Genomic DNA, 13,906 nt, shown 5'->3' on the forward strand with positions numbered 1-13,906 from the left:
AAATTACACACGTCACAAAGGAAATACAATGTAATCCAAGAACCACCCTCTATGGCACTTTGTTGTCCTTCTATAGTGTATTTTCTCCTTCAGATGAGAGGAGCGTGCTGAAACAGATGTTGAAAGATTCAAAGATGTCAGGTTTTCTCTAAAATCTCATGTTATAAATATGAAAGAAAAATGGTGGGAGCAGAATACAAGTTGAGGATGATTAAGAATGGGAGCCTGGGGGTGTGGGCTGGAAAGGAACAGAAATTGGTTTCCGGCTGCATCTCAGTTACTATCACATTGTTTCAATTTAAGCATAAAACCCTACTGAAAAATGTTGCTTTAAGTTGTGCATTTGTTACAGTTTATAAGTGGTACCAAAAGGACACACAAGACAGAATGAAATACGAAAGAAAAGCTGCCTGTCTTGAAAAATCTGTCTTGGCCAGGGGGCTTCAGCTAGTTTTCAAAAATGTCCTTGAGAAAATAAAAAGTCTGTGTCAAAACTGCCACCATGCTTACACAGCTATGTTTTCAACTTTGTATCCACAATGACATTTTTCTTTTGATAATATGCTCACTAATATGTCCACCCTAACAGAACACAGGAAGAATCATGACAAGAAGCAGGTCGCAGGGAATTCAGCACTGCCAGAGAAAACAGAGTAGCAGGAACTATGCTAGGCTCACTCAGTGTTTGTAGGTCCTGGCTGGTGCTTTCATGCTGGTTTACTAGCTCTGATTTTTTTCTTTTTAATTTAGCAAAACACCCAGTTTTCAGTAATTTTTCCCTTGATCTCTCACCCTTTATTATGTCACAAGCAACTAACAAGCCATGTCCCCTTCCCCCCTTCACTATGCTCTTTTCAATAGAGTCAAAGAGGTCATATCACAGCCTACCATTGACTTCCCATCTGTCCTCATCACTGCAAAAGCAGTCACCTAGCACGTGTGCTGTGCTGTCCTTCACGAGGGCCATGTCTGTTGCACTGATGCTGTCACAGCCCTTACCCCTTGGTTTTATGTGATCCCCAATATGGCACTACAAACGAACTGAAAGAACTGGGGATAGAGAAAAGAAACCAAAGAAACTCTTATTATTCATGAATCCCTTAAGTTTATCAGTCATCAAGCCCAGGAATGAAACATGTATCATCCCTTAAAAAAACAGCAAAAAATATACACCAATGGGAAATAAATCATCAGCAAGTAGCAAGTTCTAATCTTTCACTTTCTGCTTTTGTCTGTTCAGATGAACTGTAACCAAGAACCTTGAGAGATCTTTGTTTTTAAGGAAAGAGGAATGAAATAAAGACCGAACAAAGGCAATCTTTTAGTTGAAAGATAAGCTATGACATAGAATCATAAAAGTGAAGTCTGATTTTGACCAGTTTTTTGAATTGTCAGAGTGAGGAAGAATTTCCTACGGACCATAAAAATTCCAGATTTTCACGTTAAAAGAAAAGAAAGGCGGACTATATTCTATAATGCATTGAGGGTTGACCTCAGCTCTGTGAAATCTGATTCCGGATGAAACGGTAGTCTCCTGTCCTTGCCACTGGCTTGCTCCGGGGCTCAGGCTGCATAATAACCAGACTCGTCTGGATCGTGGTGCAAGGTGGGCATATGAAATAAAGTATTTAACACATCCATAACACCTTTCATGTTCATAGCTCAAACAGCTTTATAAAATCCAATTAATTCATCAAGCTTCATAAACTCTGAAGGACATACATAATTATAGCTCTCCGTGTGGCTATGCAATGGCAGCAAGCACTCAGATATGGGGCTTAACAGAATCCAGATTTAACTGTCCAGTTTTTGAGCTTTCATGCACCTACAGAAAGGCAGGGATGTGATACAGAATCTCTGAGTCACCAGCAAATTCTAAGAGTTGTGAGTTGGGTTAAGAATGTGCACAGAAAAGGATGATCTCATCGCCAACACCCAAAAGAATCCTTCTCTCTCTTACTTGCGTAAAGAAGGTCTAGATCTAATTAGGAGAGGGCTGTCCCATTCGCATGCTTTGGTTGGCAGTGCACAATTACTTGATGGAACACTTTGTGTGGCATGTTAAATGAAATATGAGTTCAGAGTAAGCAGAAATAATTCATGGATTTTTAAATATCTGTGTGTAATATATTTTATTTATTTTGAAATACTAAACACTCAATCAGTGTTCACAGTTTAGAACTCATTTCCCAGATGAAGTGAGGCACTTTTTCAAGCTGATATTGAGGCAAAAATGTCCTGCCTGGAATAATTTGCTTACTGGGGAAACCTGGTTTGCTAGATATGAAAGAGCATAAATATCTTTATGATTAAAACAGATGGTTTTCCAACAGAAAACTGCACTGTCAAAAACATTACAAGCAGAGGCACAGATGATAGGAGTCCTAAGAGTTTGTTCCAGGACACGGGTTTTCCCTCAGGGAATATAATCAATGGAAGGTAGTAAGACTGTAGAGAGATCTAGAGTGTCCGCCTCCCACAGTAGAAACTCATTGTCTGGTTTGCTTATTCAGCGAGGTGACCCTGTACAAATAACCCCTCTTCCTTGAGCCATAGGTTCCTTACATGGACATGGGAATAATAACACCTGCTTTCCATGGGGTGTTGAAATTACTAAATAGGAAAAATAAAGTCCCACAAAGCACCTATTAAGTTGCCAATAAATCACAGAATGTATTTTTTAAAATATTTTCTTCCATATCCCCCATAAATCCCAGGTCCACTGAACGCTTTTAAAACCTGGAAAGAACATTCCTCTGTGGGGAAAATATTGGACATCCCCTATTCCCAGGTGACAGAGCTTTGCAATAAATGACCACTGTGTAGGAGGACAGAAAAAAGGAAACAGGGGGGCAGGGTCAAGGAGGACAGAAAAAAGGAAACAGGGGGGCAGGGTCAAGGGTAACATGGGGGGGCAGGGTCAAGGACCACTGATCCCCACCCATTCTGGCTCCCTAGTCCCTGGGCAGTAGTTAGAAGTCACTGTTCTCATGATTGCTAATAGTTAAAAGTTGCTAGTAGCTTTTCTTCAACGGGTAGAAGTTCTAGGAAGCAATTTTGATCTCAATTTAAAGACTGCCCAAATGAGTATTCCTTTCTGATAATAGGACACGTGTGTTAGTAAATAGCCGATCTTAGGACTGGAGGTAACATTTTCCTACCACTTAGGTATGTATGGAAGCATATACATAGGAGTTTGAATACAGTATAGCTCTGACAATATATGTAAACTTATTAAATGAGCTATGCTTTCATATGCCTTGCCTTATTGAATCCTCAAAATAAACCTATGAATTTGATATATGTAACCTCAATTTGATAGATTAGGCCAACAGTGGTTAAGTTACTGGACCCAATATTGGTGGATACATAGAAGTATCACAGGTGGTTCATAGCACCAATCAGTCATTTAATTTTCATGACAACTGTATACATGACTGACACCATTCTAGAGTGTAGATGAGGTGGGATATATGTCAAGACAACACAGAAAAGCGCATTCAATCCCAGAATTCTATTATGTTGGTTTCTAGAATTATGATATTTTCTCAAATAGACTTCGTCTGACTTCAAAATTCCTATATCCGAGATTCTACTATTAATGTTTCTTTCTAGATTTATTGATGCCAAGGCAATGACAAAACATCAGTTATAATCTTTTCCTAGGCTAAATTTGTTGACGCTTACTATATGCCAGGCTAAGTACTTAACATAAATGTGTCATTTAGCATGCTCACAGCAACCCTTTAGGATTAGAACTGTTATTGTTATCGTGCCCATGAAGAAACTGAGGCACAGAGACTGGAGTGGCTTTCTGAAGGGCTATTAGTAAGAGCAGGGCTGAGAAACCAAACCAGATGTACTTAACTCCAGAAGGTGCCATCTTAATGACTGTGTTATATGGTATTGTATACAGGGCTCTGACTTGTTCCAAGTAAGATAGATTCTAGGCTTATAATAATGATAAAAGTCTCACAGAGGAATGCATATGTGCATAAACATGACTGGCCAAGGATGATTAACAAACTCAAAATCAGTATTTTCATATACATTTTATCTGAGGCTAATACTACATTTAAAAAATATTAACTAGGGGTGCCTGGATGGCTCAGTCGGTTAAGTGTCTGACTCTTGGTTTTGGCTCAAATCATGATCTCACAGTTCATGGGGTTGAGCCTCACGTGGACAGTGAGTGCACTGACAGTGTGGAGCCTGCTTAAGATTCTCTCTCTCTCTCTCTCTCTCTCTCTCTCTCTCTCCCCGCCCCTCCCCCACTTGCACTGTCTCTGTCTCCGTCAAAATAAATAAACTTAAAAAACTTTTTTTAAATAAAAAAAAGTATTAACCAGGGATTTCATATTTTGCATTGTTTAGAATTATTAGCGCATGCCATATTAATAATAAACACATACAATTTTAAAATACTGCCATTCTGAAACATTTTGAAATATTTTGGTCCTGGACTGGAAATACTTGTTTTATATATATGTACATATACATACATGTATGTGTATATGTACATACATATATATACATACATATACATATACATATACATATATAATGTATATGTACAATGTATATGTATATAATGTATATGTGTATATGTATATGCACGTATATATATGTATGTATGCATATATATATACATGTATATATGTATATATATGTATAGTATGCATATATATGCATACGTATGTATATGTATATATATACATGTATATATATGTATGCACATATATACATACATATATATACATATAATTTTAAGACGCTCATTGGCCCGTAGGAAAAAACAAAATTAGACTGAAAATTTAGTCTTCTCATCCCAAACTCAACTAAAGATATGAAGCACAAGATCATTTGTTGTAAAAATAACTTAAAAGTCAGAACACAGCATACTTTTATGTGTAGTATTTAATATTGCGTGCTATACTTTAGTATTTGATTATGGACAATTAAGAGGGCCAGAGATAAAAAGAACACAGAGAAAGGCATTCAGACCTGAGGAGGGGAGACCGACAGAGGCACATAAACCAAGGGAAAACTGAGCAAGACATAAGCGCACAACGCCCGCAAAATGCACATGCCCACACCACATACAGCTACATCCCTAGGAAGGAGACACAGATAGAAGGATACTTGATGGGTATACAGTAAATGATTCATTAATGCGGAAGCAAGCCCAGGACATATATTTTCATTATTTTCTGTCCCCATTTTACAGCTTTCCAGTCTTTCAGAGTATGTGCTTTCAAGATTCCCAGAGCAATTCACTGACGTTTAGCAGCAGAGCAGGGGAAATTAAAGAGAGGTTCACTTTCACTCGAAATGAACACAATCGTGTCACTATTATAAACAATCAGGTAAATGTACAAAACGAACATAAATGATCAGTTAGAACCATTTATTTAAATAACTAATTAGCCTGCAAATTGGATACTAGCCAGAATTCCTGATTTTACAGCTGTCCATTTTTAAAAATTTTTTATTGTTTATTTTTGAGAGAAAGAGAGACAGAGTGTGAGTAGGGGAGGGGCAGAGAAAGAGGGAGACACAGAATCCAAAGCAGGCTCTAGGCTCTAAGCTGTCAGCACAGAACCCGATGCAGGGCTTGAACCCATGAACTACACCGTGCGATCACGACTTGAGCTGAAGTCAGACACTTAACTGACTGAGCCACCCAGGTGCCCCACAACTGTCCATTTTTTCACCACGGAAAATGTAATGGATGCCCGCTGCTCTCATGATCCTCCACTTTCAACTTTCAATTCATATCATAAAGACCCCAAAACTCTACCTCATTGTACTTCAAAATCCATCCCAGAGCTTTCGCCCTTCTACCTGAATCAGACTAACTGAACCATATTTGCAATAGCTGGTGTCCACCGACCCCGAGGCTCCTCGGTACCTGTTGTCTGTCCAGGCGCATCCTCTTGGCGGCATTTCTGCTCTCACTTTCACAGGCTGAAGCCAAGATACTCTCTGCAACGGCTGAAGTCAGGTGGGAAGGAATAGGTCGAGACTAAAAAAAAAAAAAAAAAAAAAAAAAAAAGAAAGAAAAAAAAGAGAGAGACATGAAAAATTATTAACAGACCCGTGCAATTCTCAGAAGAGCTCATAGGATGTGCAGAAGTATCCATTTATTTCGACTAAATTAATTTTGATAAAAAGAGGAAATGGAAATTGCAAAGATGAAAAATGAAAGCTAGTTAGAGGTTAAAGCTATAGTTGCTACACAGATCCATCAGTCATTCCCAGACCTCCACATTCCCAAGTATTTCGTCTGGGCCATTACGCTGGAACTTGAACAGGCAGTGACAAAATGCTGACTGGGTTTTGCAAATAAAAGAAATGCCTTAATTCTTTCAAAACACACGACAATGCACAACAAAACAAAAGCAAGTGACAAGGCTGAAACACAGCTGGAAAAATGGACAGACACTCAGACCATGTCAAACAATCTTAATATGAAATATGAGTATTTACAGTTGAAGTTGTGACACATTTGGTGTGACTAAAATCCTCTAAGAAAGCTTAAATACAAACCAAAAAGTCAATCCTAGAACAATTTTGATATAATAAAAGTTTGATATTTTCATCTGAGCTGTATGTGTACCTACATGTTTTATTTATAAAATAGGAGTCGATATTATTTTAAAAAAATTTTTTTAACGTTTATTTTTGGGACAGAGAGAGACAGAGCATGAACGGGGGAGGGGCAGAGAGAGAGAGGGAGACACAGAATCGGAAACAGGCTCCAGGCTCCGAGCCATCAGCCCAGAGCCTGACACGGGGCTCGAACTCACGGACCGCGAGATCGGGACCTGGCTGAAGTCGGACGCTTAACCGACTGCGCCACCCAGGCACCCCAGGAGTCGATATTATTAACTTAATAGATACATGTTGGAAATCCATCTTCTGTATAGTCCACACAGAAATTAATTAACCCCCCAACTAAGCTCGTAATTAACTTCAAATTGTTTGCAACTCTCCATATCATTTGTGATAATCAGAAAATTTTTCCATTTTCTTTTCCCCTAATTACGTGCAAAATCATCTAACTGAAAGATGAAGTGCTTAATGATATTGAACAGTTTTTTAATGAAGATAAGCAAATGACAGATAAGAAATAACACGACAATTTAGCCAGATAAGTTAGCCAAAGATGCAATTACAAAATAAAAATGCCCTTTGGGAAGTTAGCCTATATAATGACATGCCACCTTAGAGCTTCCAAAGCCTCAATCTCAAATATGTATGGATGCCATTTATTAGAAGCCTCTGACCTAATAGATACCTTTTAATTTTTTTTAAGTGAATACGAGCATGCCTTTATGGCACTTGATTCATTTTGCTAAGTCTAGCATGTAAAATGTGCTTTAGCAAATTGACCCATAGGGTTTATATCTCAATATTATGGAACAGCTAAATTCAGACCATCAATGTTTTCACAGATACTCGTCAGTGGAATTTGTATAGTGTACGAAGAGACCAGGCTCTGACCTTGCGTGACCTAGGAAACAGTTTCTGTAGCTGCCTCAGCCACCCTCCTCATGCTTCCACCTGCAAAGTCACCTCTATAGACAAAAGGTAAGAAAGGTACAGGGTACTGTCTCCACTGTGAACCCTGTGAGATGCCTGAAATGACACCTGGACAACTTTGATAATAAAGCGTTAGGATATCTGGAGATGCTATTTTTTTGCAAAAGAAAGAAAAGAGAGAGGCCCCTGAAGTGGCAGTTAAAAGCAGCAGATGCATTTTGAGAAGGAAATCAGAAAGCCAGAATTTGTGTAGGGAACAGAGAGGAGGGTCAAATCAGATAAATTTAAAAAAAAAATAATAGTCATAAAGATGTAAATATAATTTAAAAAGTCATATTGCTTCTTTATTTCATTCGTACTTCCCTGAATATGGATAAGATAATCTAGCTCAGAACCAAAAACATATTGAGCCACAAAATCAGTGTCTCATGAAAGGACACAACTCTGGCCACAGCTTGGCTCAAAACTATAATCTAAACCACACAGGAATTAGGTACACGATGTTGTTTTTCCTCAATTGAATTATTTGGAGGCAAAGATATTACAGAAAACAATGAGAATAGGAACATTCCATTATGGAAAAGGAAAAATTATTTGATTGTAGCTAACATTATTCAAATAGAAGTGACAGTTCACATCATTATAAACTACATTATTAGACCTTTCATCTGGTTCTAGGGACTGAATTAACACAATCTAAATAAAACATCAGCAACCTCTCTTTTCTTGATGTAATTATTGACAGACACATGAAATTCAGAGAGATGTATTTCTGCTCTTCATTATCTTTATTTCTATCAGGCATCTCCATTCAAAATTAGGAATATATAAAGCTGTGGAACTTTATTCAGCTGATTCGATTGTAGCAATAAACACACACCTTCTTAAACACATAAAGGTTTGTTGAACAGATAAAACAAAAGGTAAAATATCCCTGTAATTAAAATTAGCTTTTCTTTTCAAATTATTTTTAATTTTTAAAGTAAAATGGGAAATAACTTTCACTAGAACAGTAAAAGTTATTAGGCATGATAATCTATATAATTTCCTTTCAGAGAACATAACAGAGAAAGTTGGGTCTTTTCCAGATAAAGGAAATTGGTCTTCTTAGAAACGAGAATAATGTCCTGGCCGAGTGAGAGGCTAGATCATTTTTAAGGTCACTGGATAGCCTAATATTTCAAGATTTTGGAAAAAAAATCAACTTCAAGATAAAGCAATCATGTACTCTTTCCTATTAAGTGCAAAAAAATAAGTAGAAGCAAAGATATATGATAAACATTGCCAGTAGGTAAATGATATAATTTTGAAAATACAGTTGTTCTGAGCTTATTGTAGAATTAATTAACTGTAAATAGCCATAGAAATCATTCAGTACAAGTTTCTTCTCTGAAGTTTGAAGAAACTGAAACCCAGATAAGTGATTTGCTAAAGGACAAGTTGACTAGATATAGAAACCAAGGTTCCTGTCTCCTAATTCTCAACCCTTCCATTGTCTAAATTCTGTTGTATACTTAGTACTTTTATGTAATTTATCATTAATGGAAAATATTGTAGAAAAAAATCCTCACACACACTCTGTTGTGTTCAATAAGCACATCAAAGACAACCCTTATATGTGTATATTACAGTCATGCTCATTGGAAAGAAAGGCAGAATGAATAAAATCTATATTACAGTTTAATATACATGTATTTTTCAAAGAATTTCCTATATATTAAGTGAATAATAAAATATATACCCCTAAGTAGAAACCACTACCACCCTAATTTTAAGATAAATATAACACCTAACTCATACTGAGTGGTTGGGATGGGCAGACATAATATAAGAAGCTGAGATTCATTATCTAATTTAATTTTCCAAGCAACTCGTGAGAAAAATATTTATAATACTCCTATTGAGGAAAGATAAATTGAAGTTCTGAGAAATCATATAACTTGCCTGAGATCACACAGCTATGTATGTGGAAATACCTGAATTCATATCTAAGTCTGATGATAAGTTGGGAGTAATAGTTAATTCCTAGTAAAGAATTATTGCCAAAGTACACCGAAGGTCTCAGTAGCTTAAACAAAGTTAGAGATCTTAAATATTACACACTCCTACAGAGAAATCCATTTACAGCTAACTTTATTTTGCATTTAAGCAAAGGGTATATTAGGATCTCACTAAAATTCTTCTCTTAAAGAGACTGAAATTCTCCTAACATATTTTCCTATTAATTCTTTAAAAACCTTTCTTCACTAATAGCACAAAAATAAGTTTAACTTATCTCAGTTCTGTCACATATTCTACATGGACGCAATATAAAGTCACACGATTTTCATGTTGGAGAAACCAGAAGTGCCAAGATATCACTGTATACGAAACAAGAAAACCTTAGTTTTGTGCCCAAAATGAGAATAGGGAGCCAGGCAGGGTTCTTTCTTTCCTGTGAGGCAATCTGTTAAAAATTCCCTTGGTTCTAATACTGATGAGCCAATAATGAATGCCAATGCTTTCACCACCCTTGGAGCTCCATTATGCTGCGCTTGGATAGAAGATACTAAAATTGCAAGTCTTTTGCTTATTGTCCCTCCATAATTTGTTCTTTCATAATTTGTACTTTTATAAGTACTTCGCAACTCTGAAGTACTTATACCAAGATAGTAAGAAGGAAATTAATCATTTTTGCTCCTTTTCAAAGTGATTTTATCAAAGAGGAATTTAAAACTATTATTTACTGTGAGTTTTGAGAACTATCTTCACCAGAACTCTCCTTCACCACATTTGATGGTAGAGAGCTTACTCTATACTCCCGCATTTGTGTCTTCCTGGAAGGTAATTAGCAGAATGTGTTAAGGACCGTAGTCCTGGATTCCACCAGGGACAAGTGCTGTAATTTCCCTCTTACAATGGTAAGAGTGCCCATGAAACACAAAAGCCTCCATGTGATAACCTAAGGATATTTTTGACAAAAAAATGCATAGAATTCAATAGATAATTTATGAAAAACAACACTTCTCCTTTTGGTTAAACATAGCTCAGTAAATATACTGTTCGGTATCTAATAAGATTTTTAAATGATGATTCAAAAATATATGTAACTATACTGTCTACATGATCTACACCTGGAATGAGATTTGTTACCTATTTCTTACCCTAGAGAGGAGATCATGCTAACTACCCTCGCTAATTATCTCTTCGTAATTAACTGTCATGAGTTGAACTTTCCCTAGCACGGTTCTTATTGCAATAATTATCTATGACCAAGTCAGTGGTTGTTTCATTAAACAGATGGCTAAACTGTCGCATGGAACTTTTGGAGTTTAAAAAGTCACACTTTAATTGGGGACTTAAGGTGTGATTGCTGTTGGCACAACATAAATGTGCCTTTCCTTATAGATACATGTAAAACTTAATACCACACCAACAAACTAGTCCACTTTTTGATCTCAAAACTATAAACTACACAATGTTAGTGTCCTCAGAACTTCTGCTGTACATTTAAGATGCTCCAGGTTTTTTTTTTTTTTCATAAAAAAGTAAAGATAAATCATGACTGGGGGCACCTGGGTGGCTCAGTCAGTTAAGCATCCAACTCTTGATTTTGGCTCAGGTAATGATCTCACAGTTCATGGGTTCGGGCCCCATGTCAGGCTCTGTGCTGATAGTCCAGAGCTTGCTTGAGATTCTCTCTCTCCCTCTCTTTCCTTCCCCCACTTGCATAGACAAGAAATGTAAATTTAAGTTTAATAAACTTAAAAAAATAAATCATGACTATAAGACTGTATTCATGGGTTTATAGTACTTATTCGTGGCAAGGCTCACTAGCCTCCAGGGTTTAAGCATAACTAAATCAAGTATTAAATGAGACCAGATTTGGAGCAACTGTGATATCTACCCAAGATTTTATGTAGAATGAGCTCTTTCAAGATAATTAAAGCAAATGATACATTACTCAGAATTGACATAGGACCCTAAATTATTTTTCCTAATCTTGTTACTTTCTAGAATACATAATTTAAAAATTCTGCAGCTTAGATGATATGCATATTTTATCTCCCACCAAATGATATATCTACACCTAAAGGGATAATTGTTACAGGCTGTGTAGAAAGTTGTAGCTCCTAAGGGATCCCTTCAATTAATCAAGCAGCTTCATTTGTATCCATCAGTGGAATAAAGTAATAGTTTAGTGATGAAGTGACTGACTTGAATATTATTATGAAATCAGCTACTTGCAATCTGACCGCTTTTGCTTTTTAATCTCTCTGAGCCTCACTCATTCTGCTAGGTATCATTAATTCTATTTTTGCAAATGGCAAAACCAAGGCTCATTCAGTAAGTTGTGAATAAGAAAAATAATATCTATATCATGGGCTAATTTTTGGAATTCCACGATGGTGTACATAAAGTCACTGATATATTCACTTATTCAACAAACATATCTAATAAGCACATTCTATATGTCATAAAGTATGTCATGTTCAGATATATAAACAGTATCAATACTGTCTCAGCCATCATAGTTTACAATCTAATATATGCCTAGCATGTAGGGTGTAATACACGTGCAATAGAATATGTTAATTACAGACTTGCAACCTTTTACCAGCAATTCTATAATGCTAATATTGTATAAACTGAGAATTGTTTCAAAAACTTTGGGGAAGTTTGGCAGAAAAAAACTGATATGGCCTTTTCCCTCCTTTCTGTGAATATTCCAATCTTTTATGTCAGAAATACTAATATATTTGTATATGAGCTGCTTTCCCAGACTCTGTTGCAAGTGTTATGCAATAACTGGAATATATACTCTATCATGTTCCCCAAATCTGAAAAGTTCTGAATTTTGGACCACATATGATCCAAGGTTTCAGGTAAAGCTTGTGGATGTGGACTAAAAACACAATTCAATTGTTCTTACCTCATCCTAGATGGTTTTGCTGGACATTATGAGAAAAGAGCCTCATTGACCTTACCCTGGCCATGACTATCATGAGAGCTCATCCATCCAAGAGATGGATATATGATGTAAATAGGACTAAAGTCCTTTCATGGGAAGGGTGACCTGGAGCTGGAAGACTGCTCTCGGATGCTAAGTAAGAAGAGGGGCTTAGAGCTGCTGATGGCAACATTTTCCAGCAGGTAGCAAGGACCTGAGAGGAAGAAGCCTGGTTGAGAAATAGGGGATCAGCAAGCCGCTGACGTCTGGCCCCATGGATCCAGCTATGTGTGAATCTTTGGATGTTCCAGTTTGAGAAAATTCTCTTGACCTATTTAAAAGGAGTTTGAAAATGTATTTTCAACAAAAATGCTAATTAGTCTTCATCTAAGCTTTGACAACAATTATGAATTAATAGTATGCACTTTGGCCTTAATTTTAGAGCATCATTGGCCGTTAATAATGATCTTTCACAAATAAATGAGGATTTAATATCATATTTAATACTCAGAAGCCCAGTTTGGCTAATCCCATCTGATAATACTTTTGAACAAGACCAGAAAAACTGAATTATCAACTAAAGTGACATTTTCATTTTTTTTAAATGTTTATTTATTTTTGAGAGACAGAGACAGAGTGTGAGCAGGGGAGGGGCAGAGAGAGAGAGAAATACACAGAATCTGAAGAGGCTCCAGGCTCTGAGCTGTCAGCACAGAGCCCGAAGCGGGGTTCAAACTCACAAGCCGTGAGATCATGACCTGAGCCGAAGTCGGACGCTTAACCGACTGAGCCACCCAGGCGCCCTGACATATTTTCAGTTTTAACTAAGTGACTACTTGAAATATCCACTAGGAAACATCCTTTAATTCTGAAATCAACTGACTAGATATGCTTATGATTGTTGCCGATCATGGCATCTTTGGCCCTAATAGCTTATTTGTGAAACCTAAAACTGTATACAAAATCTATTCACTTGGTTAATGTCACTATCTGTTCACACAAACTGCCAAATAGATGAAAATATTTTTAAAATAGGATTTCAAGAGTTAAAAAGAGTTAAAATTAAATGTAACTTTTTTTCTTCAGGGATATATTTTTTCCCTATTAGATTTTCAGTCAGCAATCACTTTTTTTAATTTATTTTTTTTATTTTTTACTTTCTAATTTACATCCAAGTTAGCTGGCATATAGTACAATAATGATTTCAGGAGTAGAGTCCAGTGATTCATCCCCTACATATAACACCCAGTGCTCATCCCAACAAGTGTCCTTAATGCCCCTTGCCCGTTTAGCCCATCTCTCCACCCACAACCCCTAGAGCAACCCTCAGTTTGTTCTCTGTATTTAAGAGTCTCTTATGTTTTGTTCCTCTCTCTGTTTTTATATTCCCTTCCCTTATGTTCAGCTCTTTTGTATTCTAAATTCCACATA

At 36.7% G+C, this 13,906-nt stretch overlaps 1 protein-coding gene across 5 annotated transcripts in view; it reads right to left on the bottom strand.

Annotated features, from left to right (window-relative positions):
* The window catches only part of NOL4 (nucleolar protein 4), a 431,144-nt gene that overhangs the window by 107,028 nt on the left and 310,210 nt on the right, over positions 1-13,906 (bottom strand). For all 5 annotated transcript variants that reach the window (XM_043558563.1, XM_043558562.1, XM_043558566.1 and 2 more), the window contains one exon: positions 5,912-6,025. In XM_043558563.1, coding sequence (XP_043414498.1) covers positions 5,912-6,025 — 114 coding nt within the window. The remainder of the gene's footprint in view (positions 1-5,911; positions 6,026-13,906) is intronic.

Source organism: Prionailurus bengalensis, chromosome D3, assembly GCF_016509475.1.
Source record: "Prionailurus bengalensis isolate Pbe53 chromosome D3, Fcat_Pben_1.1_paternal_pri, whole genome shotgun sequence".
In the NCBI taxonomy this organism is placed as follows: Eukaryota; Metazoa; Chordata; class Mammalia; order Carnivora; family Felidae; genus Prionailurus; species Prionailurus bengalensis.